General features: G+C 40.2%; 1 protein-coding gene across 1 annotated transcript in view; it reads right to left on the reverse strand.

Moving 5' to 3' along the window:
* Nucleotides 1–14,480: 14,480 nt before the first annotated feature.
* Nucleotides 14,481–27,590, reverse strand: part of LOC126236461 (endoribonuclease ZC3H12A) — a 63,722-nt gene continuing 50,612 nt past the window's right edge. Inside the window, exons 2-6 of the mRNA XM_049945779.1 lie at nucleotides 26,013–26,644; nucleotides 18,816–18,955; nucleotides 18,248–18,482; nucleotides 17,545–17,792; nucleotides 14,481–16,619 (exon numbers count right to left, since the gene is read on the reverse strand). Of these exons, the coding sequence (XP_049801736.1) occupies nucleotides 15,610–16,619; nucleotides 17,545–17,792; nucleotides 18,248–18,482; nucleotides 18,816–18,955; nucleotides 26,013–26,644 (2,265 nt within the window). The 3' untranslated portion in view covers nucleotides 14,481–15,609. The remainder of the gene's footprint in view (nucleotides 16,620–17,544; nucleotides 17,793–18,247; nucleotides 18,483–18,815; nucleotides 18,956–26,012; nucleotides 26,645–27,590) is intronic.

The following is a 27,590-nucleotide window of genomic DNA, read 5'->3' on the forward strand; positions in this document are numbered from 1 at the left end:
GTTTAGGGAACTTGCACATATAATGAGGTTTCTTTCTAAAGAGATGTGCAAAATGAAACTCATTATATTGAGCTCAGATGTGAAACAAAAAGTAGTTTAAACATTTGGCAAATCACAATGGGTAAACATGTAGCATTTAAACCATCATATTGTAGTAAAATCTGAAAAATTCTGACAAACTGAATTTTATTCCACATATTCAGATCAAAGAATAATTCAAATGAGCTGACCTAAAAGTTGACAGCAACTCGTACATCTGTAAGGAAGACTGATTGTTTCCAGAGTTTGATATCCACAAAAGCTTTTTCAGGCAGAGCCATATAATTTTAATATTTCCTTTGTTTTTTTGTCTTGAAAACTGGCATTTATTTTATTTTATTTTTTACACTCAAGAATTTAAAAATTCGTATCTTGAGTACACTTTCAAATTAGTGCCTATCTTGTTACATAAACTTCTAAAAGAACTTTTGCATCATCTGCCAGTATGTGTGGGGGCTTTGGTTGAAGGGAGCAGGGAGTAAAAAAAACATTATGAAACAAAAACAACAACAACAAAAATACTTAACTGTAAAATCAAAATTTGTTACTGAGTAACGTTCAGTACTGTAGAATTTATTTCTTTAATTCCAGTGTATGATATCGAAAATTGTCATCAGACTATCACTTTCAGTCTATAGTCTAATAATGCCAAAGTGGCACTGTTAAGAGAGAGAAAACAAAATTAGCAAAAAGTGCCACTGAACAAAACTAATAATATGGTGTGAACTTGGGCATAATGCGAATGGCGCTACTGGTCACAGTATCACAAAAATGTTGACACACATAGGAATTACAGACATTGCTGCAAGTGAGCATTGATTTAAATCAATGAGGAAAGTTGAAAATTTGTGCCAGACTTGGATTCAAACCTGGGTCTCCTGTTTACTACGCAGATGCTCTGAACACAGCCAACTGGACACTAGTCAATGCAACTGCACGGACTATCATAGCTGCTTCCCTTCAGTCCTAAATTCTCAAGTTATCCATGCACAATTAGTGTAGTGCCCCTTGCCCATTGCTCTTCGCACTTTGCAGATTCCCGTAAGAGTTCAAGCCTGGTGTGCATTCACAGTGAATGGATCATTGGCCGTCTTGGCCTGTTCTTTTGGACATGTCCGAAAGAACAGACACCACATATGTACCAAAATTTGTCCCAATTGGCACAGCCCTCAAATTCCCCTCACAAATGACCGACATCCATACATGACCAACATATATGTTGAACCTGATGAGCTGCATGCATTGGTATCTGGCTACCTCCATATTCTTCTTTGATGGTCATCAGGCCTCAGAAAAACATGCACACATTAGCTAATGCAAATTGTCATTATTGGTCTAGATCTCTCTTCCAAGTGTTGTGTTGTTTTGTCTCTTTTTTTTCATAACATGCCTATGAGTCATGATTTGTGTGTAGCAGCCATTAGTTTGCACTGTTGACTGCAAGACATATCTCCAGTGTTACAGTGGGTGAATGTTTGAATGACGTTGCTGTAATGAACACCATTTTGGTGTGCAACTTCCTGAACTGTCAACCCTTCTTGCCGTAAAGCGATGATGCACACATGGTCTGAGCTTGAAATGATCCTTTGAAGCATGTGGACTGTTTTACAGTGTGCTCAAGCTATATTTGCAAGTTCACAGTTAGACTGTGAAGTTGACACTTACCTCCATTACACAGATGACTATGTAGTGAGTTCCAGTCAAAAGAGAAGTTATGAACAGCTTGTTAGATAAAAATATACTTACACTGTAGATTTCACCAAACTGAATCTCTCTCTTAATAATTATTGTTCATTTATTGTCATGTCATCGTTCTGAAACGATATTACACAAAGATGAAAATGAGAAAATTTTATGTTTTTTGTATCTTTCTAGCCTTGTTTCATTAGCTAACTCTTCTTTCTGCAGTCTTTCATTTGTTTGTACAGACCAAAAGCTTTTGTTCTATTTAACTTAGATTTTTAAAATTTTTGCTTCATACGGAGTACTAATTGTTAATTTCTGATAGCAATATTTGTAGCTCATTCTTTTTTGCCAAACTATCTGTGATGGCTGTTCCTGAACTCTTATGGTTCCACGTTCCTGCCAGCTGTGTCTGGCACACCAACCTAACTATGCTCCCCCATTTCTGTCCTTTCCCTGCCATCGAAAATTGTCTACAGGCCACTGTAGAAATCTATCTTCCTCTTCTTCTTCTTCTTCTTCTTCTTTATCACTGTCGTCGGTTTCATTTCCAGAATGCAAGTGTGGGGAAATGTGACGAATGATTTGCTTGGCACTGAGAACACCAAACCATGATTTACAAAAACCTCAATATCCTCATTTTAAAATTAAATTAGTCCTCACAATTACTGTTTGTAGGTAACCTTTCTGCTTCAGTATTTAATAATGTGAATGTAAACTTACTCAGCATATACCAGTTTACCACAATATTGTTGCACCTGGGAGTACTGGCACTTCCATTAGTTTATCGTGAATTAGCATGTAATCAGGGCTGACACACTATGCACAACTGACTTGAAAGCATTGACAGTGTGATGTGTTTTCCTGATACACAACTGCACTTGTTTCTGTAACCTTACCACACCTTTCGGATAGCCAAGTGCTGTTGATGAAAGCTCTTGCGTTTCAAACCAGTTGATTACGTTAAAATACCACGGCGTTTCAAAGGGTGTCATACTCCCCACCTTCTGGCATACAAGAAGCTGAGTATAACACCGTTCAAAATTTCATGTTATTTTTAACACTGCCACCCAGCTGGGTACCGAGAGCTTTCTATCAACAGCGTTTAAATGTCTTCAGACAGCCTTGTAACATGCTCCTACTTTGTCATCCTGCTAAAATGAACAAAACATGAACAATAAAGCTCTTTCTGCCATATACAAGCAATTTCAACATATTTATTAGTACAGATAACACATTCATAAAATGTTGTAGGTAAAATGATGTATCCATATTGTATTAACATTGTTTAATTGTTTTGCAAATGGCATGTGAATACTTCAGTGTAACTGTCTAGATCTTTCACTCTTATTAGTCTGCAGAAGGTGTAGATTACTATATGGGTATCAGCTGCTCCAAACTCATCAATTTTGGTCATTGAAGAAATTAGAAGTGACAGGTTCTCAGATGAATACTGCAGGTAAAAGAAGTGATATACATGCATGAAAGCCCTTTCTATAAATATCTGTTCCATATCTGTGTCATCAGTTCTTATTGTTTTAAAACATGGATATATTATTTTTGATCACAGCTCTTTTGACATCCTGATATGATTACCTGCAAATATAACACATGAAACATCATGCTCTCTCCATGATTACCAAATGGAAATGGCCTGCACACAATGCACACCAAAATAGTTAGCAAATGAGTAGTTCATTCCATAAGAGCTAGCAATCCTTCCCCCTACCTCCCCCTCCCCCCCCTCCCTCCCACGGTCATAAAAAGCTATACTTTTATTCTGTAGGGGGAAGAAAAGGTTCTAAACTTGAAAGAAATATAACATGAGAATTATGGTTCAAATATTACTAAAGCCATATTGTTTGTTTCACCATAACATTGCCTTTCAATGAGACATCTGACTGTCCTTTCTCCACACCATTTGAGATAATACACAGTCCAGTTGTATTAATGTGACCACTACCAACGTTTGACGGCAGTGCGCAATAATCACTCACAGACGGCACAAGGCAGCTCTAGCAGTGAAGGGTATATAAAGTGTGTCAGGGAGAAGGGGAAAACACGCAGTCATTGTAATGTGGAAACAGAGCAGTTTATGTGATGTCCTAAAGGCAAAATGACACTACCCAAAACTGACACCAAGGCAACTGTGGTATATCACAGGTCATAGCTGACCAGGGTGGGTGATGGCTTCAGAGATGTGCACGGGCCAATAGGTGTGCAGCTGTTGAGCTATAACCCTGGGTTCAGTGTGGGGGGGCGGGGGGGGGGGGGGGTGAGTGGACAGCTGTAGCCTGTTGTTGGGGTTGTGTACCACTGAGGCTACACTGGGGACGGAGCCTCTCCGTCGTTTCTAGGTCCCCAGTTCAGTACAATACAACTGTTGAGTAACTGACTGCCCAGATGAACCAAGAGGCTACCAACAATGTTTCCTCAGTGACCATTAAGAAAATGCTGATGCGTATGGGTCTCTGCAGCAGGCATCTGGTTCATGCAACTATGCCGACTGCTGTTCATCAGTGCCGAAGGTTCAAATTTTCAGTGCAATAACACAACTGGTGGCCTTTTCATGTGAATCACTTTTATGCTACAGTGGACAGAAGGCCACTGGCAGGTCTTTTATTTATTTATTTATTTACACATCAAATTCTGCAGGACAAAATTGAGGAGCAAATCTCCAAGGTCAAGGAACATGTCAGTACATGAAATCGCAACATAAAAGTAATAACAGATAAAAATAACATGTGTATGAACCCAGAAAAGTCAATCCATAAGTTTAAGTAAACACAGTCAACAATATTAACAAGAATCAGCTTAATTTTTCAAGGAACTCCTTGACAGAATTGAAGGAGTGGCCCATGAGGAAACTCTTCAGTTTCAATTTGAAAGCTGTGGATTACTGCTAAGATTATTGAATTCTAGTGGCAGCTTATTGAAAATGGATGCAGCAGTATACTGCACACCTTTCTGTACAAGACTTAAGGAAGTCCGATCCAAATGCAGTTTTGATTTCTACCAACTATTAACTGAGTGAAAGACGCTTATTCTTGGGAATAAGCTAATATTGTTAACAAGAAATGACAATAAGGAATTTATTATTATTATTTCTTTCTTTCTTTTCTCAGACATTATGTCTGGTCAAAAATGGAAAGTGACACGGACCTTGATCAAGCGTGACTTCCTTTTAACTGTACGGTATATGTTATATTGCATTTAGGAACTTTTGGGTAATTGAACATGTATCAATAATTACGGATTTCTGTAGTTGTATATATAAGTTTGGATGTAGCTGTATTGCATTGATGTACTGGTGGATATTGTGTGGTATGACTCCTGTAGTTGATGGTATAATTGGTATAATGTCAACTTTATCCTGTTGCCACATGTCCTTGACTTCCTCAGCCAGTTGGATGTATTTTTCAATTTTTTCTCCTGTTTTCTTCTGTATATTTGTTGTATTGGGTATGGATATTTCGATTAGTTGTGTTAATTTCTTCTTTTTATTGGTGAGTATGATGTCAGGTTTGTTATGTGGTGGTGTTTTATCTGTTATAATGGTTCTGTTCCAGTATAATTTGTATTCATCATTCTCCAGTACATTTTGTGGTGCATACTTGTATGTAGGAACGTGTTGTTTTATAAGTTTATGTTGTAAGGCAAGCTGTTGATGTATTATTTTTGCTACAGTGTCATGTCTTCTGGGGTATTCTGTATTTGCTAGTATTGTACATCCGCTTGTGATGTGATCTACTGCTTCTATTTGTTGCTTGCAAAGTCTGCATTTATCTGTTGTGGTATTGGGATCTTTAATAATATGCTTGCTGTAATATCTGGTGTTTGTTGTTTGATCCTGTATTGCAATCATGAATCCTTCCGTCTCACTGTATATATTGCCTTTTCTTAGCCATGTGTTGGATGCGTTTTGATCGATGTGTTACTCCATTTCACTACTCCAAATGAGTAGGTCAATATTGGTATAGCAGAAGTATTTATAGCTTTTGTCTTGTTTCTTGCTGTCAATTCTGTTTTCAGTATTTTTGTTAGTCTTTGTCTATATTTTTCTTTTAGTTCTTCTTTAATATTTGTATTATCTATTCCTATTTTTTGTCTGTATCCTAGATATTTATAGGCATCTGTTTTTTCCATCGCTTCTATGCAGTCGCTGTGGTTATCCAATATGTAATCCTCTTGTTTAGTGCGTTTTCCCTTGACTATGCTATTTTTCTTACATTTGTCTGTTCCAAAAGCCATATTTATATCATTGCTGAATACTTCTGTTATCTTTAGTAATTGGTTGAGTTGTTGCTGCCAGTAGTTTTAGATCATCCATGTATAGCAAATGTGTGATTATGTTCCAGTAATATTGTATCCATAATTTGTATTATTTAGCATGTTGGATAGTGGGTTCAGAGCAAGGCAGAACCAGAAGGGACTTAATGAGTCTCCTTGGTACATTCCACACTTAATCTGTATTGGCTGTGATGTGATATTATTTGAATTTGTTTGAATATTAAGTGTTGTTTTCCAATTTTTCATTACTATGTTTAGGAACTGTATCAATTTAGGATCTACTTTGTATATTTCCAATATTTGTAGTAACCATGAGTGGGGTACACTATCAAAAGCTTTTTGGTAATCAATGTATGCGTAGTGTAGTGACCTTTGTTTAGTTTTAGCTTGATATGTCACCTCTGCATCTATTATCAGTTGCTCTTTACATCCTCGTGCTCCTTTGCAACAGCCCTTCTGTTCTTAATTTATAATTTTGTTCTGTGTTGTATGTGTCATTAATTTCTGTGTAATGACTGAAGTTAATATTTTGTATATTGTTGGTAGGCATGTTATGGGGCGATATTTAGCTGGGTTCGCTGTGTCTGCTTGATCTTTAGGTTTCAGATAAGTTATTCCTTGTGTAAGTGTATCAGGGAATGTGTATGGGTCTGCAATGTAACTGTTAAATAATTTATGTAATAGAGGGAAACATTCCACGTGGGAAAAATATATCTAAAAACAAAGATGATGTGACTTACCGAACGAAAGCGCTGGCAGGTCGATAGACACACAAACAAACACACAAACAAGTGTGTGTGTTTGTGTGTCTATCGACCTGCCAGCGCTTTCATTCGGTAAGTCACATCATCTGTTTTTAGATATATGTTAAATAATTTAGTTAGATGTGAATGTGTTGAGGTGAACTTCTTTAGCCAGAAATTTGCTATTTTATCTTTTCCAGGGGCTTTCCAATTGTGAGTAGAATTAATTGCTTGGGTGACTTCATGTTGCAAAATTATCACTTCAGGCATTTGTGGTATCATCTTGTATGTGTCTTTTTCTGCTTGTATCCACCGTGCATGCCTGTTATGTTGTACCGGGTTTGACCATATGTTGCTCCAGAAGTGTTCCATGTCTGTTATGTTTGGTGGATTGTCTATTTTAATGTGTGTGTTATCTATTGTCTGGTAAAATTTCTTTTGGTTTGTGTTGAATGTTTGGTTTTGTTTCCTTCTATTTTCACTTTTTTTGCATCTTCTGAGTCGTTTGGCCAATGCTTGTAATTTCTGTTTCTTTTCATCTAATTGCTCTATCGCTTCTTGTTGTGAGATTTTACCTAACCTTTTTCGTTTTTTTTTTTTTCTGACATTTCATTTCTTATAAATTGTGTTAGCTGTCCGATGTCTTTTCTCAGTTTTTCTATTCTGATCTGTAGCCTGTGTTGCCATGCTGGTTTTGTGGGTTTCTTCTGTATGTTGGTTGGTTCTGATCTCTGTCTAGTGTGTATATTTAGTGTAGTGAGTGCTCCTATATAAACCAGTAGTTGTAACTGTTCCATAGTTGTGTATTCATTTATTTTGTTGTGTATGATTGTGTTGATAGTTTTTATTGTTGTTTCGACTTGTGGGTTATTTGGTGGTCTATGCAAGAATGGTCTTATGTTTGTATTTGTGTCTTTGTATTCTATATATGTCAGCTGAAATTTTTCTTCTATATCTAACATGTGTGTCACTTCGTGTTCTATTTGTGCTTGTTCTGGTGGCTGTCTTAAGATTTCGTTTTCCTGATTGTTTAATTGGTGCGTGTTGTTCTTTGTTTGTTTGCTCTGGGATGTTTGAGTCCATTACTGTATTTTCTTCTTCTTCTGATTGCACATTATTTTGTTCCAGTATTTGTTGTACTTGTTGTTTGACGTTTTCTAATTCAGACTGGGGTATCCTGTTATTTTTGATTATTACACGGATCTGATCAGCTAGTCGTTGTTCTGTTAAAAATTTTAATTCTGGGTATCTGGTAATAAATGTTGTGTATACTTGTGATCTGTATCCAGTTGTGTTGGTTCCTAGGTTTGTTGCTTGGTAATAACAGAACATGAGGTGTCAATTAACTTCATCTGACCATCTCATCCTCTGTCTTTGTTTTCCTTCTAGGGTGGTTGCAGGAAGCATATCCTGCAAAACACCTCTATTTGGATTTAAATCATTTTCCAGTTGGCTAGCAGTGTCGTTACCATTGTGGGCGGGCATAGGGTTCAAGCGTCGTCCCCGACCATGACGGCGCTTGTCCGAGGCTTCTTTAGTTCTGTCCTGAACCAACTAATCACACTAAAAGGGGGGTTTAGCCCTATTAGTGGTTTGTTCTTTTCGTCGCCTTTTATGACTGGCAGAACATACCGGAGGCCTATTCTTTTCCCGGGCCTTATTATTATTATTATTATTATTATTATTATTATTATTTCTTTACTTTCTCAGACGTTAAGTCTGGTTAAAAATGGAAAGTGACGCGGACCTTGATCAAGCGTCACTTCCTTTTAACTGTACGGTATATGTTATATTGCATTTAGGAACTTTCGGGTAATTGAACATGTATCAATAATTACGGATTTCTGTAATTGTATATATAAGTTTGGATGTAGCTGTATTGCATTGATGTACTGGTGGATATTGTGTGGTATGACTCCTGTAGTTGATAGTATAATTGGTATAATGTCAACTTTATCCTGATGCCACATGTCCTTGACTTCCTCAGCCAGTTGGATGTATTTTTCAATTTTTTCTCCGGTTTTCTTTTGTATATTTGTTGTATTGGGTATGGATATTTCGATTAGTTGTGTTAATTTCTTCTTTTTATTGGTGAGTATGATGTCAGGTTTGTTATGTGGCGTTGTTTTATCTGTTATAATGGTTCTGTTCCAGTATAATTTGTATTCATCATTCTCCAGTACATTTTGTGGTGCATACTTGTATGTAGGAACATGTTGTTTTATAAGTTTATGTTGTAAGGCAAGCTGTTGATGTATTATTTTTGCGACATTGTCATGTCTTCTGGGGTATTCTGTATTTGCTAGTATTGTACATCCGCTCGTGATGTGATCTACTGTTTCTATTTGTTGTTTACAAAGTCTGCATTTATCTGTTGTGGTATTGGGATCTTTAATAATATGCTTGCTGTAATACCTGGTGTTTATTGTTTGATCCTGTATTGCAATCATGAATCCTTCCGTCTCACTGTATATATTGCCTTTTCTTAGCCATGAGTTGGATGCGTCTTGATCGATGTGTGGTTGTGTTAGATGATACGGGTGCTTGCCATGTAGTGTTTTCTTTTTCCAATTTACTTTCTTCGTATCTGTTGATGTTATGTGATCTAAAGGGTTGTAGAAGTGGTTATGAAATTGCAGTGGTGTAGCCGATGTATTTATATGAGTGATTGCTTTGTGTATTTTGCTAGTTTCTGCTCGTTCTATAAAGAATTTTCTTAAATTGTCTACCTGTCCATAATGTAGGTCTTTTATGTCGATGAATCCCCTTCCTCCTTCCTTTCTGCTTAATGTGAATCTTTCAGTTGCTGAATGTATGTGATGTATTCTATATTTGTGGCATTGTGAACGTGTAAGTGTATTGAGTGCTTCTAGGTCTGTGTTACTCCATTTCACTACTCCAAATGAGTAGGTCAATACTGGTATAGCGTAAGTATTTATAGCTTTTGTCTTGTTTCTTGCTGTCAATTCTGTTTTCAGTATTTTTGTTAGTCTTTGTCTATATTTTTCTTTTAGTTCTTCTTTAATATTTGTATTATCTATTCCTATTTTTTGTCTGTATCCTAGATATTTATAGGCATCTGTTTTTTCCATCGCTTCTATGGAGTCACTGTGGTTATTCAATATGTAATCTTCTTGTTTAGTGTGTTTTCCCTTGACTATGCTGTTTTTCTTACATTTGTCTGTTCCAAAAGCCATATTTATATCATTGCTGAATACTTCTGTTATCTTTAGTAATTGGTTGAGTTGTTGATTGGTTGCTGCCAGTAGTTTTAGATCATCCATGTATAGCAAATGTGTGATTTTGTGTGGGTATGTTCCAGTAATATTATATCCATAATTTGTATTATTTAGCATGTTGGATAGTGGGTTCAGAGCAAGACAGAACCAGAAAGGACTTAATGAGTCTCCTTGGTATATTCCACGCTTAATCTGTATTGGCTGTGATGTGATATTATTAGAGTTAGTTTGGATATTAAGTGTGGTTTTCCAGTTTTTCATAACTATGTTTAGGAACTGTATCAATTTAGGATCTACTTTGTATATTTCCAATATCTGTAGTAACCATGAGTGGGGTACACTATCAAAAGCTTTTTGGTAATCAATGTATGCGTAGTGTAGCGACCTTTGTTTAGTTTTAGCTTGATATGTCACCTCTGCATCTATTATCAGTTGCTCTTATTATTATTATTATTATTACTATTATTATTATTGAGAGGCCAGTGTCAAAATACCCAGACTTGTGAACAGGGGTCGACAGGAGTTTCATGAACTTACACCATTTCTAGCCCAAACCATCCGTTTCAGAGCCAAAAATATCATTTTAGAATGGGAAGAGTTACTCCAAAATATAATACCATACGACATAAGAAAAGTAGACTAATTTTCGTGTCAAATAGCCACTCGCTCCAGATACCGTTCGAATAGTAAAAATGGCAGCATTAAGTCTTTGAACGAAATCCTGAATATGGATTTTCCATGATAGTTTACTATCTATCTCAACACCTAGAACTTTGTACTGTTCAGTTTCACTAATCATATGCCCATTCTGTGAAATTAAAATATCGGGTTTTGTTGAATTGTCTTACTGTGATTAGTTCATGAACTGCACTATTTGAAATTGGGCCAATGTTGCACGCAACATCCTAGCTAGTGTCATCAGCAAACAGAAATATTTTAGAGTTACCTGTAATACTAGAGGGCATACCATTTATATAAATAAGGAACAAGAGTGGCCCCAACTCTGATCCCTGGGGCACCCCCCACATCACAGCTATTCTCAACACTGAATAACGACCTTTTACTGTCTGTTGCTAAAGTAAGAGGTGAACCAATTGTGAGCTACTCCCCATAATCCGTAATGGTCCAACTTCTGGAACAATGTTTTGGGATCAACACAATTGAACACCTAAGTTAAATCAAAAAATATGCCTAGCGTTCGAAACCTTTTGTTTAACCCATTCAGTACCTCACAGAGAAAAGAGAATATAGCATTTTCAGTTGTTGAATGACTTCTGAAGCCGAACTGTACATTTGATAGCAAATCGTGTGATATAAAATAATCAATTAACCTTAAATACGTAGCCTTTTCAATAACTTTAACAAACACTGATGGCATAGAAATAGGTCTAAAATTCTCTACATCCCTTTCTCCTCTTTTACAAAGCGGCATTACTACTGAGTACTTTAATCCTTCAGGAAACTGGCAATTCCTAAAGAAAAAAATTACAGATAAGGATAAATACAGGGCCAACACGTGCAGCATATATATGAGGGTCCTTAGTCTTCAGTGATTTAATTATTGACTCCATCTCCCCCTAGTCTGTATCAGAAAGGAGTATTTCAGACATCAATCTGTGAAAGGCATTTGCCAAGAAAGTTACATGATTACCTGTAGAAACTAAATTTTTATTTAATTTACCAGCAATGCTCAGAAAATGATTGTTAAATACTGTGCATATATCTGATTTATCAGTAACAGAAATAATTTTACTACAAACTGACTTTATATTGTCGACCTTGTGCTGCTGACCAGACACTTCCTTCACAACTGACCATATGGCTTTAGTTTTATCTTGTGAATTAGATATTCTACTTGCATACCACATACTCTGTGCCTTTCTCCTCGATTGTGACTACTTCTAAAATTTCGATATCATTCCCACTCTGTTCTACATGATATCCTTATCCCACTAGTCAGCCACCCAGGCTGCCTGTTACTGCTAGTACCCCGTTTAGAACATTCTAATTGAAAGCATTATATTTGTCATTTATGTTATCAGCACTACAAACATCCTGCCAATATTGTTCCTTGGCCTGGTTTAAAAAACTCTATTGCTGTTTGATTAACTTTCCTACATAGTTTGTAATATATGTGAGATTTGTTTGAGAACAAAAGCCTTTTAGTGTTCAAATTTGTGCATCATGGTCCGAAAGACCATTCGCCCTTTCACTAACAGAATGCCCATCTAGTAATGAAGAATGAATAAAAATATTGTCTATGACTGTGCTACTGTTCCCCCGCACTCTAGTTGGGGGGGGGGGGGGGGGGGGGGGGAAGTCTGCATCAGATCATATGAATTTAGGAGAGCTACCAACAACCTTTTTCTTGCACCGTCGTAAACAAAATTTATATTAAAGTCACCATATATAACTAATTTCTGGTACTTCCTACAAAGTGAATCAAGAACCCCCTCTAGCTTGAGCGGAAATGCTCTGACATCATAGTTAGGGGACCTATAAACAACAACAATTAGAAGTTTAGTTTCACTAAATTCAACTGCCCCTGCACAACATTCAAATAGCTGTTCAGTGCACTGCCGTGATACGTCTATGGACTCAAATGGAATACTGTTTTTCCGTACATAGCCACTCCCCACCCCCACCCCACAACGAACTCCTTGGAAAACAGCCGGCTGACCTGTATCCTGGTATGGTGTGAAACATCTGAAAGCAAACACCCTGCAACAATCATTAAAAGGTTCTGTACTGGAGAGCAATCACTGGATGATATCATTCTGGAAGGCACAGTGGGTCAACACAAGTATGCATCTATCCTTTGGGACCATGTCAATCCCTGTATGTTTTTCCTCACTAGCGGGACAGTGCAATGTGTAACACAGCCCACAGTGTACGTGCGTGGTTCAAAGAACACCAGGATGAAATAACTGCACTACCCTGGCCACCACACTTCCCAGATTTAAACACAGTCGAGAATCTGTGGGACCACCTTGATCAGGTTGTTTGCACCATGGATCCTCGACTGAGAAATGTAGCGCAGCTGACCATGGAGCTTGAAGTCACCATGGCTCCGCACCCCTATTGGTACCTATCAGGGATGGTATGCTCTTTCTGTGTTGATGATGTAAAAACAAATTCTGATTAATTAATTGTAAGATGAACACAGAACTTGTACTTCAGTGCCAGCACTCCAACATATTGTTGATGCGTGGTATACCACTCTTTGTACTGTTAAAAGCAAGCTGGTTTACATGCCATCATTCACCTCATTTTAGTTGCTGAGTGACAGTATTTCAGCTGGCTGCCAGAATGGTAAGATGTCTTAAATTATTGTTATAAAACTTTTTATGCACTTTTAAAAACACACCTTGCGAGTATTTTGTGAAAAAGATCTAAGTCACTTTGTGTAAAATTTGACTGAATGAGTTCTGTACAAAACAAGAAACAGTAAGAACCAGAATTTATATTTTATCTGCACTTGCTGCCATATTTCCAAGAGTTCATATTGCAGTCAGTACAAGCCCTATTAAAAAAGGAAGGTTAGAGTTTAATGTGACCCAAACAGATGTATAATGTTAAAAATAATTTACATCCATCACTGTCCCTTGTGTGTGGACACTGCATCATATTGGAATCTACCAAAAAGTATTTCATTAACACCATACACTAATTATGTCTGCATATCATCATCACACAATTGCTATACATTGTATTTGCATTCTTTCTGCTTCGCATCATTAAGCTTACTCCATGTTATTGGACTTGACAGATCTTTTGTTTCACTAAGATGTTGAAATCCTTACAGTGGAACAGTGAATATTCAACAAAATAAACACACTTTGCATACAAATACTGTCTCTCCATAATATAATTTGTATCTTATCTTCTCAGCATATACCTACCTTGAAATGTGGTATGTATTTCAGGGCATACTTATGTCAGGAATACATTCATAGAACTTTTACCTATGCTTGTGCTAGTAAAGTGAAGCGACACAGCCTCAGTTTAAAACTTTGTGTTTATTTTGTGACCCCTACAATTATATCCAAATAAAAATAAAAATTTAGTTAAGAATACCTGCACCTCCCCTACCTTTTGAACTGTGATGATTTCAACATTAATGCTTTTAATAATTAAGAATGTAAAAGTTTATAATTTTACACAGTCAATCTTTTAATTAAAAATATACTAGTCAAATTTCAGCCAATTAAAATGAAGTGACTGGAGAGAAGCACCAGTCATCACTTGTGACTCCTTTTAAAGATCTAACAGATTACAACTGAGTCACCAGATTTTAATTTTTGATTACAATAAATGGTAGTGTGGATGCATCCCCAGCAATAATGTGTATTAAGAGATTAAACAACAAGCTAATGAATGAGTCAGCCAATATTTACATTAAATGTAAGACAATTAATATGCCAATATTGGTAAAGATGATACTATTGTGGGAATGATTGAATTCAGACAACAATGCCTTTCACACTATTATGTTTTATTTCTTTTCTTAAAAAAAGAACTTGTTAACAGACCTTAAATAACAAGGTCAGGAATAAGATACGACAATATATCTCATTATTTCACAAAAGTGAGTATTTTGCATCAAAATAATCCCTTCTTTAACTGAAGGAATATACAGTTTACATTTACTACAAAGACAAAAAGAAGAAACTATGTCTTTCACATGGATCAAACCATTTTCCACTTCAGATGTAAAACATTAATGATTCTTATAATACAGCAAAACAGATAGTAGTACAAAGTAAATTTGAAAAAGATGTTTTGTCTCCAAATGTTCTGACAATCTGTCAGTATAACCATATGCTCCTTCCTCAGATTTCACAGTTGTCACAACTAAACTGCTTCAGCTTGTTCTCTCAGAGACAAAAAGCTAGCAAATGACCTAGGACAAAGCGCTACTTTCCAAATCATGTTCTCTACATATCAAATCACGTTAAATACTTGCTATTAATGTTAGTTACACAAGATCCACCCAACAATGATCTTCAACGACACTGTTGGTGACTGTTTACAGTTATTCGCTTCTCCAATTCCACCTCGGGTTTAAAACACACATAACTGTAGTCATTTCAATAACTTAATTAAAATAAAAATTCAGTTGTCACTGAAAATTAATTTCACTGCACTACTCATCAGCTAGGTGTTGCACTAGTTGACATAATGCTTTTGTGTTTCAATACGACAGTTCTCGTATTACTGCTAATGTATTTGCACTACATCCACCTAGGTCACTAGCCACCAATTTGTCTGTAATGCATTGTCAATTTTTACCAAAGTGAGTGTCAAAAACACACATTAATTATTAAAACCAGACTTTTAAAATATTGTTGAAGCAATAATGGACTGAATGTATGGCAAAAGTACTAATGTACAGTGACATCTTTGATCTTTAAAAAAGCAGTACTTAGTCTCACCTGGAAACAGTCACAGAATGTTCAAAATTCTGCCTTGGAGTTCATGCATGAAACTTGCGATTTAATCTGAACAGCAGTAGTTAGCCAAATAAAACTGTCAATCCAGTACACATATACTGAATCTAACACTTAAAACATCTCACAGGGAATGAACGAATGAATGAAATGACCTCCAAACTACTACGGTTTTGGAAACATAGACAGTATTGCAGCACATATCTTTTGTGGATTTGTTTCATCTGGATACAACTGCATAGCTTTCTGGACCTGTTCCTCAGGGAATATTGATGCCAGATGGTAATGTAACCGGCGCCTGGCATCCTCCGTACCGGAGGAAGAGAACTGTTGGTGTGGTGGTGGCATGTGTTGTGGAGGTGGCCAAACGACAGATGGCACTGGTGCAGGTGGGAGCCACACAGGTAGATTTGAGGGTACAGGCAGAGGGGCATCACTCAAATTCAGCTGAGGATCAGAAGTCGAACTGAGGCGATGCACGTGTCGGGGCCCTGGACCCGAAGGGGGTGGAACGGGCGTGTTCCAGTGGCGGCAAGTGTCTGGCGCAGATGCGATGCGTGTCACACTCTGGTGCCAGGATGGCGACGGTGACTGTGACGACTGTGGCTGCACTCCACCACCCGCACTGTGGCGTGCTGCCAACGGTCGATGCTGTTGTGGTGCTTGTGACGAAGGTCCACTACTGCCACTTCCGTAAGCATGTCCTCGCAGTTGGAAAAGTCTTGCATCGTATGCAGGGTTCAGCGTCAACTGCCTCTGGAGCTTCCGGTGAAGATTGACACCTGATCCCACAGCTTCCTGTGCAGGAGGGGGGCTCTCTGCAGGCTCAGGTGCCAACCTCTGTGGTGGTGCAGGGAACTGCTGCCCATGAGTGCTCCACGTGCTGCCCCATGTGCCATAGGGAGTAGGTGGAGGTCCAGACATTTGTTGGTATGTGGCATACCCAACTTCAGGAGTCTGGTGCTGCTGTGCTGCGACATTTTCTACACTGCGACTTTTTGGAACGCTGCATCCATTACCTGATTTTGCTGACTGCTCTGTGAGAGAGACAGGAACAATAGGCGTTGGAGCAGTAGATTTAGTTCGTGCCAGAGGAATCTTTCGAGGCTGTGTTGCCAAAGCATCAGAATGCTCTGGCAAAGGAAGGCTCACAGATTTACCTTTGAGTTGTGTGCCTGAAAAAAAAGAGAATAATAATTTTTCAGCTTATTTTGTTTTTTAACTGCCTATGACTACTGCTGAAATAATGTTGTTTCTGTTGTGTTGTCAGATCTTAGTGATTATTTTTCTTATTGTTTCTTATCTATCTTGTCTATGACGAACAACAGTAGTGGATTACCTGTCAAATAAGAAGATTGGACAGGAGAGAGGACACAAAAACTAAGGCTACTTGTGTATATTGTGGGACTTTAGACCAACAAGTACTATACCATTTTTGTGCTATTCCTGACCTCCATAATAAGGAATACGGAGATACAAATTTTAGATGCCATGCAATTATGTATCTAAAACTAAAGTCTGACTGTACTTGTGCTAGGTAATAAAATTTGTCTGTAACTTGAGTAAAAATTGCATGATTTATAACAATCATTGATAATTACTGTCAATAGGCTTAACGATTGATTTCCTTGATGTTTAAATTATACATGGTGCATTAAAAAAAAAGTAGGTAACATTTAGTGATTATATTCCCCTTTTAAAGGCAACAAAAAAAGCATGTATCAATGTTGGTCCATAAACGCTTTGCTTCTGAATTATGAGACAGGCAATTAAAGCTACCATCGTGTGTGTGTGTGTGTGTGGGGGGGGGTCTGCATAGACCATCTCACTACATATGTGTAATAACATATAACATCAGCAGTAACTAAGAATTCCCACACCCATGTAACCATTTACTTTTACATGAACAAGCCAGTTCCTATCACCCATCATTTTTATGCACCATATTTGAGGACTCACCTCAAACTTCAAGGAAATTACATAATCCATAAACAAGTAATCTGGTTCCTTTCACTGCACTTAATTTAGAAACAATATTTAGTGTTACAGCTTTATCTTATTCAGAAAGAAAAAGAGAGATTTCTTCTCTCTTCAACCCACCAGGACTGCAGTCACGACTCTCCATTCCCCGTGCCTGCAACTGCCGCTGAGCATTTTCAACAAGTCGCTCGGTGACCGATTTATGTGGAAGTGGGCCACGCTCTGGGTGATGGAATTTGCACTTGTTTCCATAAGTGCACTTTTTACCATATGGACATGGTGGAGGAGGGTCACCACGTTGCTGCATACGAAGAAAAGCATCCAATGTTGGACCAGAACGTCCCAGTGGGTCATCAGGTGGCATGAATCTGCAAAGAAATTATGATACAGTACCCAGTTGCATAAAGTTTCAAAAGAAATAGAAAAATCAAAGGATTGTTTGTGAAAGAGTCAGTATATAAGACTGTGGAGCAATGAGTTTGAAGGGATTTGTTGAAGTTAAGATTGTGGTCAATCACTTTATAGTGCTGTGCAATTTCAAGGCTTATGTGGTATTACTTCAAGATAAATCAAATTCAAAGTAATGTTCTCCATGGAACTTTCACAATAAAAATAATGTACTTGATATGGATCATCGTACATTCCAAATTTCACCTTGTTGCATAGTGTGAACTAAACATATATAACTGAACATGGCTTTTATTTCTAGAGTTAACTTGGGTAAGAAATTTTATGGAAAGTAACAATCCATTTGTGAAACTTATATTACACAGCACTTGGATGCAAATATATTTGTTATTAACTGAAACATCTCTTTACATACCTGTCATTCACAAAAGAATACATGAGAATTCGCTCTGCAACAACTTTTCGGTACTCTGGGCTCTCCTGTACCAGATCTCTGTAATTATCATTAGAAACAACAATTCCATCAACTGCAGATGCCAACTTCAAGATGTAACGATCGTCATAGCATATCAATCGTTTGCCTCCAACCAATCTCGAAGGTGTGAAAACGAGGCAACGATCTCTCTCTAGCTCCGTGAGGATTTCTTGATCTGAAAATAAACCCATTTGAAGAATCAGCTTTTGTTCACACATTACACATGGAGGAGAAATATTGGGTTCCAGTTCAATAATACTACTTAACTGGTAGTTCTAGAAACATTATCAATGAGTTCAAATCTTTTGATTCCAGTTCCCTTAGAACAAGAAGTAATACTAAGCTTCAGTTATGTATTATAATGGTATACTTCTTTACTTAAGCAAGTAATAAGCATCATGAAAATGTGTTATTAAACTATGACATTTTCAAAATCCTATAGTTTCTAACATTTCTACAACTTATAGTAATAACAATAGTGTAAACATTGCACCTCAAACACTCTCACCTGTAACTGGATTATCTGGGCGTGCTGCTTCTTTACGCCATTTTGGAACAAATACTGTTATATCTTTGTGCCCTCTTGCTCTGAACCAGTCCACACAAATCTTTATTCCTCGGCAAGAAAATACTTCCTTGTTACCATGGCTAAAAACAAAAATAACATTTTTACAAACTGAACTTCATGCAACACACAATTTTAAGAAATCTGATAACATAAGAAAGAACACAGAAAGAGATGAGCTTTGTCACTGGTTATTTCTGCAGCTTTTGAAACTGTTTTACTGGTTCTATTCATGCCTCATGGGGGCATACAAATTTTAATGATGATTTATAAATTCCGTGGCTGTCACATTTCCATACTTGAAGCTGCTTCCCCATTGATGTAATGCCCAAGGCAATATAACAATGATTTTTTCAAATAAAAAAAGCATCAGAAAAAACAAACAAAAATGAATTGTGTCACAACAAGCATGCAGTTCAAGATACATGCTTGTGCACACTAGCGCTGTACTTGAGAAGCAATGTCACTATGCTGATTACAATCTGCGACATGAGAAGTTGGGGGATCATACGCAAACCATGAATACATAGTAATAACAAATTCTTCTAGATATCAATGAGCAAAGCCTAATGAATCTAGTACAGGTGGAAGTGTCAAAACGGTCTTGGGGCTTGGGGGGGGAGTCTGGATAAATGTTCTTGGACCAGCCCTGCTAATAACAGCCACACACACACACTTAAAATGTCTCAGAACAGGTCTAAAAGGACCATAATATGCTGCATTTATTCTATATTTGTGGCCGAAATCGAGAGACTGCTACAGGAAACACTAAATGTAATCTATGAGGCACTGGAATAGATACCAACTGTGTCGAAATATGTAGGGGTAAACACAAATATTTAACTATTTTCTTGTTAGATGGTGACCACTTTAAACAACAATGTGTTTCCTCCCTAAATCCTATTAATGTCGTGGGGCCTGCAACTACTAATAAGGGCAAATGCTCTGTGATGTGTATCACTGGGACGCGGAAATGTAAATGATGGCCTACTATCATATTCTCTTCCCTACACGACAGTGCCCATCCACTTCCTAATGAAATACTGAAACTTGTCTTTTTTTTGCTACGTTATCCCTCCACAGCTCAACAAATGGTCACAATATGTGACATGCTCATGAAGCATTAACATTCAACCGATGCTGCCAAATTTGCTGGACTTGCGTCACGAGGTTCAAACTTCATGGGACGGACCTCACTAGTATGCTATAAAATCAATGATAAGACATAGGAAATGCTGCATGAGTAAATATGGCGACCGGATAAAGAGCGGAGACAGTCTTCAACTCATTCAGCGTCGTGCATGATCGTTTCGATTTTCGATCCTTTTTGTGGGTAACGAAGCTTGCCGCCTCTCCCTATACCATCTGCCCAAACAACGTCGAAATCCGAATTTTTGTCGTTGTTTTGATGGTTGGATTACTGTGTAAAACCTCGCCGTAGAAGAAGAAAGAATGATTAAAGTCCAGTCGACAAGGAGATCATTAGGAGACGGAGCACAAGTTCGGATGAGGGAAGGAAATCGGTCGTGCCCCTCGCAAACAAACCATCCGGGCATTTGCCTTAAGCGAGATAGGGAAATCAGACAAAGCATGTAGGGTGGCTATAATGAAACTTTCACTACTTGAGACAGAGCTGAGTGAAAACTATTTGCCGTATGGGTACCCAACTAAATAGCAATGACGTTCAGACTCTGCGCAGGATTTGCGTTGTTGCTATTGTTAGTGTCGACACTTCTACTGGTACGGCGAAGTAGAGTTGAAACGCAAGTATCAGTGTGCATTACAATTGCAGTCAGTCAACACGAGTGTGGACAAGGTGAGCGGGGCCTCGCGCATCAAGCTGTTTCATCAAATCAGCGGTAGTACTACTACTCTTCGAGAGTATCGATGCTTAAAGGAATACGGAGAGGCTAGTTCCGCACCTAGGTTGGTGAACATGGTTCGGAAGTTCAAACTAACTGGAAATTTGGGAATTCTCCTGGAAGAATTGCGCCACAAATTGTTGAAGGAGTTGCTGTTGCCATAGCTGAGAATTCTGGACGCAATGTGCGATCTTGAAGCAGTGCACGAGCTGTGACGACAGCTGAACATGTCTGAACACTCCATGGCCCACCATAAGGAAAGTGCTGCGCAAAATTGTGAAATTTACCTCTAGCGCGACTCCAGGTTGTCGTGCATGCAAATGATCGTCACACAGAGAAGTTTGTAACCTGGAACGTAAACATAGTACGCAACTAACGAATGTTATCCCTCTTTTCCGGAAACTGAAATGCGTTTTTTTTTTTTTCTTCCACACGTCTTTACAAATGTTTTCACAAAGTTTCATTGTCCTAGGATCATTCATTTTTCATGGGGGCTCTTTCAAGAAGTGGAAGTTTAATTTTAGTAAATTATTTGTATGTGGAATGTCGAACGGATATTTTAACCGTTGCCGATTGTAAAACTCGCGGTCACAGCTGTGAAATTTCTGTAATAATACCAGCGTACACACTCAAGGTCACATTTATTTAGTTTTTATGCGAAGTAATACAGCAAAAGTTGCTGACACAGCCCCAAGTCTCACATATGGTACCTACCGAATACATACACACATCTTCGGAGAAATTATAAATTATGACGACTTGTGGACATGTCTAGAAGCTCGTGCAGGCGCCTAAGGCATTTTTAAAACCACACTGTCATTACTACACAAGCGCTCTGCCGGAACGAGAGCATTGTACAAATAGGAACATTATGGGGCAGCCCAGAGATTAACTCAAGCATCTCCAACTGGACGCTGCAGGAGCTCAAAGCACAATTATTAATTCCGTACGTCACAGAGGAGGCGTTTGAAAACATGACTGATCGCCACCAACAACTCTCAAATCCGCTTCAGCTGACTGTAGGTTGATACTACCCGTGAGGTGCAGTGTTTCAATCACTGGATTACCTTGTTCAGACCATTCAGTCAGTCATTTTTCCAATGATCGACTTATGTGTACGTTTCATTTAAGAGCCTATATATTGAGAGTGAAACATAGCAGCCTGGTGAAGGAAGTGCCAATATTTGTAACGGTTTTATAAAGATTTTGTAATTGCATCTGACGAAACAGTTCATAGGATTTAAAAATATCTGCAAGTAGTGTTAAGGGTGCCGTTATAGCTACGAAGTGGGGTCGCTGTTGCTGTAGACAATAGCTTCTGTGGCTCCGCACTGTTCACAGCAATGATAAATCAGTTTGCGTCGATGTACTGATGTTCCAAATAGCTGCACTCTGCAATAGACTCCATTCCCCGTTGTGTACCAGAGCATAATCTTTCTGGGAGGGATTCTAGCAAATATCAGAACGTTACTTCTTACGAAACCAATCTTGCTTTAGACGTTCTCCTGAAAGGATTCCGCCTGCACTGGAATCCCAAAACGTTGCTCTGTCGCATCCTGGAACTGCGAAGGGTTCAAATATTAGATTGAGGTACCGTCACAGTTCGAAATTAGCATTCGAGTTTTAATTATGAACATTAGAGATCGCTGACAGACTTGCGGAAGATTCAATCAAATACTGTCACAGCAGTACTCACTGGAATTCCCAGGAGACAACTGAGTGAGTTTTCCTAGTTCACGTCACCTCGTGACAACCACCACTGGCTGCGCCTTGGAACTGCCATGCCTCGACTTTATGACCAATGTGGCAATTCAAAAATGGTTCAAATGGCTCTGAGCACTATGGGACTTAACATCTGTGGTCATCAGTCCCCTAGAACTTAGAAATACTTAAACCTAACTAACCTAAGGACATCACACACATCCATGCCCGAGGCAGGATTCGAACCTGCGACCGTAGCAGTCCCGCGGTTCCGGACTGCGCGCCTAGAACCACTAGGCCGGCGTGGCAATTCACAAAAGGTATTTAAAGCCATCTGAATTTCTTCCATATTTCAACGGTATTGACTCCTCTTTCATTTAATAGATAGCTCTTAATGGAATCACCGCTTCACTGTTAGTCTGCAAAAATAACTGTTACTACAGGGACCACATAAAAGTGACTACAGAAAAAGCAGATGCCAAACAGATTCAACTGGAGGATCCTCAGGAAGTGTAGTCCACCCACGGAGGAGGTGGTTTAGAAAACCCTCGTTCCACCTATACTAGAGCACTGTTCGTCTGTCTAAAACCCTTACGAAATAGGATTGATCTACGAAATAGTAAATATGTAAAGGAACGCCCATGTTTCTTTATTAAGCGCGAAAGCGTTACGAAGATGCTTTTCGAACTACAGTGACACGCTAGAAGAGCCCAAGAATCAACCAAAATGTAGCTTCCTCAGGCAACGTATATATCATGAAGATAAAATTAAAGACATTCGAGCTCTCGCAGTGGCTTCCCAACGATTGTTCCTCCCGTGCAGCATCCGCAACTTGAATAGGGTAAGGTGGAGGGGTGGCGGGGAGAGAGAAACACGGTGATTAGCAAAGTACTTTCCGCCACACACCATACGGTAACTTGCAAGGTATAGATGCAAACGTAAAAAAAGAATATCATAGCAGCGTGTGACAAATTTTGTTTCAAATCACTGCAGAAACTTTCGAAGAGATGGAAATGGCAACATATGCTTGTCGCTGAATTTGTACTAAGCGAAGGAGAGGGGGGAGGGAGTTATTTCTCGAGGAACGATGATGAATGATTACCCTTGAGCTGAATTTCCTTGTACAGCAACACAGACAATAATGTGCCAAGTGCGCGGGATCTCCTCCGAGATGTCAAGAGATAAATGAGATGCTGGCGAAACTGTTCACACCATCACAAAGGTATAGATTAACCTCAATATCCTTCTGCCCATCATTACCGACGACGAAACATGGTGGTGTAAAATCGATTCACTGCAACTTGCAGAGCTGATGTAGACCACAGCCGTATTGGGGTGGTCTTGCGCCACCGACAGAACTGCCGAAGCTACGTTCCCCCGCCCCCCTGTAAAGCTAACTTTCTGTAGTTCGGAGAGTTAATAAATTCTATAACATAATTAGTATGTTTAATAGGAAAGAACCACAGCAAAACCAAATGCCGAAGATTTGATACAATAACTACATGGCTTAAAAGTTTAGTACAGTGATAAGGAAAGAAATTTAAGACTTTCAAAGCTTTGTTTTTATGCGCGCCAGAGTTTCATTCTCGCTAGAACAACAAAAAAATACGTAATGCATAAGGAAGGCCAACTTTCAGTGGTCTTAAGACACCACATGCTTAAGCAATGCAATGGTCAACCCTATTCGTGGTCCATTGAATATTGTCCCAGTTGCAGATTGCCAACAGAGGCAACAAAAATTTCATTTGAAATATTTCCTACAATTATTGATCGAACTTTAAGATTTAAATGTTGTCATAATCTACTCGTTAAGAGGTAGACTCTAACGTTAAGCTTTAACACAGTGAGACAAGTATTGCAGTTACAAACTGTGTGTATGCCTTGAAATAGAGTAACTCACGGCTCGTCAATAGCCACACTAAATTCATCCAGTATCTGAGAAAGAGAGCACTTAGCGATTTGTAACAAACTTTACGCATAATTTCAAACCTTTCCGAAACTTTTTCTCGTTTCCGTGTGTAACGTCAAATATTTAACACAACTCATTCGTAAAGTAATATATAAAACCTGTCTCTTGCCAATCATGAAGTACACTCTGCAGACCCTTGTCATAAATAAGAGTGTCAGATACAGGCGTATGATGAAATCAAGTTTCCTAAGTCAGCTGAGAGAGAGAGAGGGGGGGGGGGGCGACGAATATTTAAGAACCGACCTGTGAGTGAGTTCGACCACGGTGGGAAGAATGAGCGCTGTAAGATTGATTGAAACGAATGCACCCGACTCCACGTCACTATCTGGAGACAGGTTCAAAATGGTTCAAATGGCTCTGAGCACTATGGGACTCAACTGCTGAGGTCATTAGTCCCCCAGAACTTAGAACTAGTTAAACCTAACTAACCTAAGGACATCACAAATATCCATGCCCGAGGCAGGATTCGAACCTGTGACCGTAGCGGTCTTGCGGTTCCAGACTGCAGCGCCTTTAACCGCACGGCCACTTCGGCCGGCTCTGGAGACAGGGGTACGGGGGAAAAGACCGTAGGGCGGCATAGAAAGAGATGGACAGACCAGGTTAATGGCCGGCCGCGGTGGTCTCGCGGTTCTAGGCGCGCAGTCCGGAACCGTGCGACTGCTACGGTCGCAGGTTCGAATCCTGCCTCGGGCATGGATGTGTGTGATGTCCTTAGGTTAGGTAGGTTTAAGTAGTTCTAAGTTCTAGGGGACTGATAACCACAGCAGTTGAGTCCCATAGTGCTCAGAGCCATTTGAACCAACCAGGTTAATGAAGGCTCAAATGGCTCTGAGCGCCATGGGACTTAACTTCTGAGGTCATCAGTCCCCTAGAACTTAAACCTAACTAACCTAAGGACATCACACACATCCATGCCCGAGGCAGGATTCGAACCTGCGACCGTAGTGGTCACGCGGTTCCAGACTGTAGCGCCTAGAACCGCTCGGCCACTCCGGCCGGCGTTAATGAAGGCCTCAAGGGGAAGGAGTAATGTGGGATGCAGTGGACAGAGAAAAGCTATACCAGGACAGAAATCAATGGAGACATATCGTTCACAACGTTCCTAACCGGCCCGCTGGGCCGGCCGGAGTGGCCGTGCGGTTCTGGGCGCTATAGTCTGGAGCCGAGCGACCGCTACGGTCGCAGGTTCGAATCCTGCCTCGGGCATGGATGTGTGTGATGTCCTTAGGTTAGTTAGGTTTAATTAGTTCTAAGTTCTAGGCGACTGATGACCTCAGAAGTTAAGTCGCATAGTGCTCAGAGCCATTTGAACCATTTTTGAACCGGCCCGCTGGAAGAAAAGCCTGATGATAATGATGATGATGATACCTCAATGAAGTAACAACAGGATCTCCATTGCTCAAAATGAGCATGAGGCGGATAATATAAGAGGGGAGTAGAAGAACTAAGGCACCTCTTCCGGTTAATTCTCATATATCTTTTTTTGTAATTTTTGCACCCGCTGTATGCACCCTTGGCAGAGGCCTAACTCGCCGTGCCCACGGCACGGTTGTGACGTAGGGGTACTAGTGAGACACTATCGAGAGAAAGCAGTGGGATGTGTACCTCATGGCGACGTTGCTGCCGTCGATGACGATGGGTCGCAGCGGCACCTGCGGCTGCGTGGCGGGGCCGGTGGTGGCCGGCAGCGGCAGCGGCAGCGGCAGGTCGTCGGCGGGGTCTGCGGCGCCTGCCGCCCCCGCGCCGCCGCACACCGCCGCCCCCGGACAGGCGACCGCGAGGCCGGCGTCTTCGGTCGCGAGCGCCAGCGCGGGGTCCTGGCGCAGCTGCTGCTGTTGCTGGTGTTGGTGTTGCGCGCCCAGGCGCACCAGCTCGGCCAGCAGCTCGTTCTGCGCGGGCGCCGGGCCCAGCTTGAGAAGCGCCGCCTGCACCAGCCGCTCCGAGTAGCCTAGCTTGACGCCGAACTCGACGCGCGCCGTGTAGCCCGGGTCGTGCTGCGCCTGCGCCGCCGCCGGCTGCTCGCACGACACGTACTCGGCGAATTCGGCGCCCAGCGTGTCGGAGACGGTGCGGCTCACGTCGTGGTGCTGGCCGTGGCCGGCGCCGCCCGCGGACGCCGGCTGCGCCTGCGGCGGAGCGCCGACCGCCGGGCCCTCCTCCGCCTCGAAGTCGGAGTCGTAGCTCGAGTCGTCGCACGACTCGCCGCTCGCCACGCCGCACACCGAGTCAACATAGCTCTGCGAACACACGACAGTGCACTCCTGTTAGCACGGCAAACCTGTCAGTGCTGCAGCTGCATCGCTGCTGCACCATCACAGCTTTCGCAATGCTGCGTACGGAAAGCTATCCGATGAGCAGGAAGGCGCGAGTCGTAGAACAGGGGTGGAACTGGCAGTAATGGAACCCCCTCCCCCCAAAATAGCAACAGCTTCCTGAAGTATCGAGCGTCCATAAATGTTTACCCTCATTTCAAAATTAAATATTTATTATATTTATGACGATAACGTTTGTTTCTTGTTAGAGATCTACTAGGGAACCCGTGAAGTTTCTGCACAGCTGTGTCTCATTCAACACTTTCGCTGCCTGAGCTATATCGTAAAAGTGGCTTCCCCCCTCCCACGTGAAAGCTCAGTGTGTTGTGTGGCTAGCAGAAACCAAATCACCGATTAATGTGCACCGAAAGTTTCTGTCCTACTATGGCAAGAAAGCACTTAATGTCAAATTAATGAGAACGTGGATGGTTCAGAAACGCACAAGCAGAAACAGACTATCTGTTTTGGAGCAGACTGTGCAGGCAGTTCAGACCGCATTCACGAGGTCGCCACAGAAATTGACTGGACCAATCGTTCAAATGGCTCTAAGCACTATGGGACTTAACATCTGAGGTCATCAGTCCCCTAGAACTTAGAACTACTTAAACCTAACTAACCTAAGGACATCACACAACACCCAGTCATCACGGGGCACAGAAAATCCCTGACCCCGCCGGGAATCGAACCCGGGCGTGGGAAGCGAGAATGCTACCGCACGACCACGAGCTGCGGACCCGTTTAGATGAGAACAATAATTACTTTAAGCGTGTTCGTTTTTCTGGTGAGGATACATTTCATATTCGTGGCTCAGTTAATCGCCACAATAGCGGGATCTGGGGATCATAAAATCCTAATGTACGAGAACAGATCA

The sequence above is a fragment of the Schistocerca nitens genome, chromosome 2, assembly GCF_023898315.1.
Source record: "Schistocerca nitens isolate TAMUIC-IGC-003100 chromosome 2, iqSchNite1.1, whole genome shotgun sequence".
NCBI lineage: Eukaryota > Metazoa > Arthropoda > Insecta > Orthoptera > Acrididae > Schistocerca > Schistocerca nitens.